Source organism: Fulmarus glacialis, unplaced genomic scaffold (assembly GCF_000690835.1).
Source record: "Fulmarus glacialis isolate BGI_N327 unplaced genomic scaffold, ASM69083v1 scaffold12048, whole genome shotgun sequence".
In the NCBI taxonomy this organism is placed as follows: domain Eukaryota; kingdom Metazoa; phylum Chordata; class Aves; order Procellariiformes; family Procellariidae; genus Fulmarus; species Fulmarus glacialis.
Genome location: NW_009227608.1, coordinates 1 through 823, shown reverse-complemented (window position 1 = coordinate 823; position 823 = coordinate 1). Strand labels below are relative to the sequence as shown.

Sequence of the window (823 nt, the reverse complement as noted above, 5' to 3'; positions counted from 1 at the left end):
CAGCCATGCCGATTGTCCCCACCCCCCCAACCATGGTCGTTGGGGACATCCGTACCCATGGCCACAATGATGTCCCCCTCCATGGCCATGATGATGTACCCCACCACGGCCATGGTGATGTCCCCCTCCATGGCCACGATGATGTCCCCACCCATGGCCATTGGAACATCCAAGGCCATTGGGTTGTCCCCATCCATGGCCATGCCGATTGTCCCCCCCCCAGGTCCCAATGGTCATCTTCATCCCCCTCACCCAGGCAGGCGATGCTGAGGCCGAAGCCGGAGAGGGCCATGCCACCGGCGAAGCGGAAGACGCAGTAGGACGCGTAGTTGGGGGCGAAGGCCGTGCACGTCCCCATCACCCCCAGCTGCAGGTAGGACCACATCAACATGGCCTTGCGCCCAAACCTGCAACAGGGAGGCACTGGGTGCCACTGGGTGCCACTGGGTGATGGTCTGGCCAATGCCCCGTGGGGAAACTGAGGCACAGGGAGGGGTCTCTGCTGCCGTTACCTGTCCGAGAGGCCCCCCAGGACCAGGGCGCCCACCAGGACCCCAGCCATGTAGATGGACTGGGCCATCTGCCGGAGCTGCCGGTAGCTGCAGACGAGGTCCCACTACGGAGACGGGGATGAGGTGAGGACGACCTGTCCTCTCCTTCCACCCATCACTCCCTCCTCTTTTCTCCTCTCCATCCATCCATCTGCTCCACCACCTCCGTCCCGCACCATCCCCATAGCCCCATCTTCCCCATACAGCTCCATCTCCGTCCCTCCAACCCTATATGACTCCATCTCCACCTCTCCATCTCCATATGGTTCCAC

At 62.6% G+C, this 823-nt stretch overlaps 1 protein-coding gene across 1 annotated transcript in view; it reads right to left on the bottom strand.

Moving 5' to 3' along the window:
• The window catches only part of LOC104080721 (solute carrier family 22 member 6-A-like), a 4,621-nt gene extending 4,011 nt beyond the window's left edge, over nucleotides 1-610 (bottom strand). The window contains 2 exon segments of the mRNA XM_009583211.1: nucleotides 253-407; nucleotides 513-610. Coding sequence (XP_009581506.1) covers nucleotides 253-407; nucleotides 513-580 — 223 coding nt within the window. The 5' untranslated portion in view covers nucleotides 581-610.
• Between the last annotated feature and the right edge of the window lie 213 nt (nucleotides 611-823).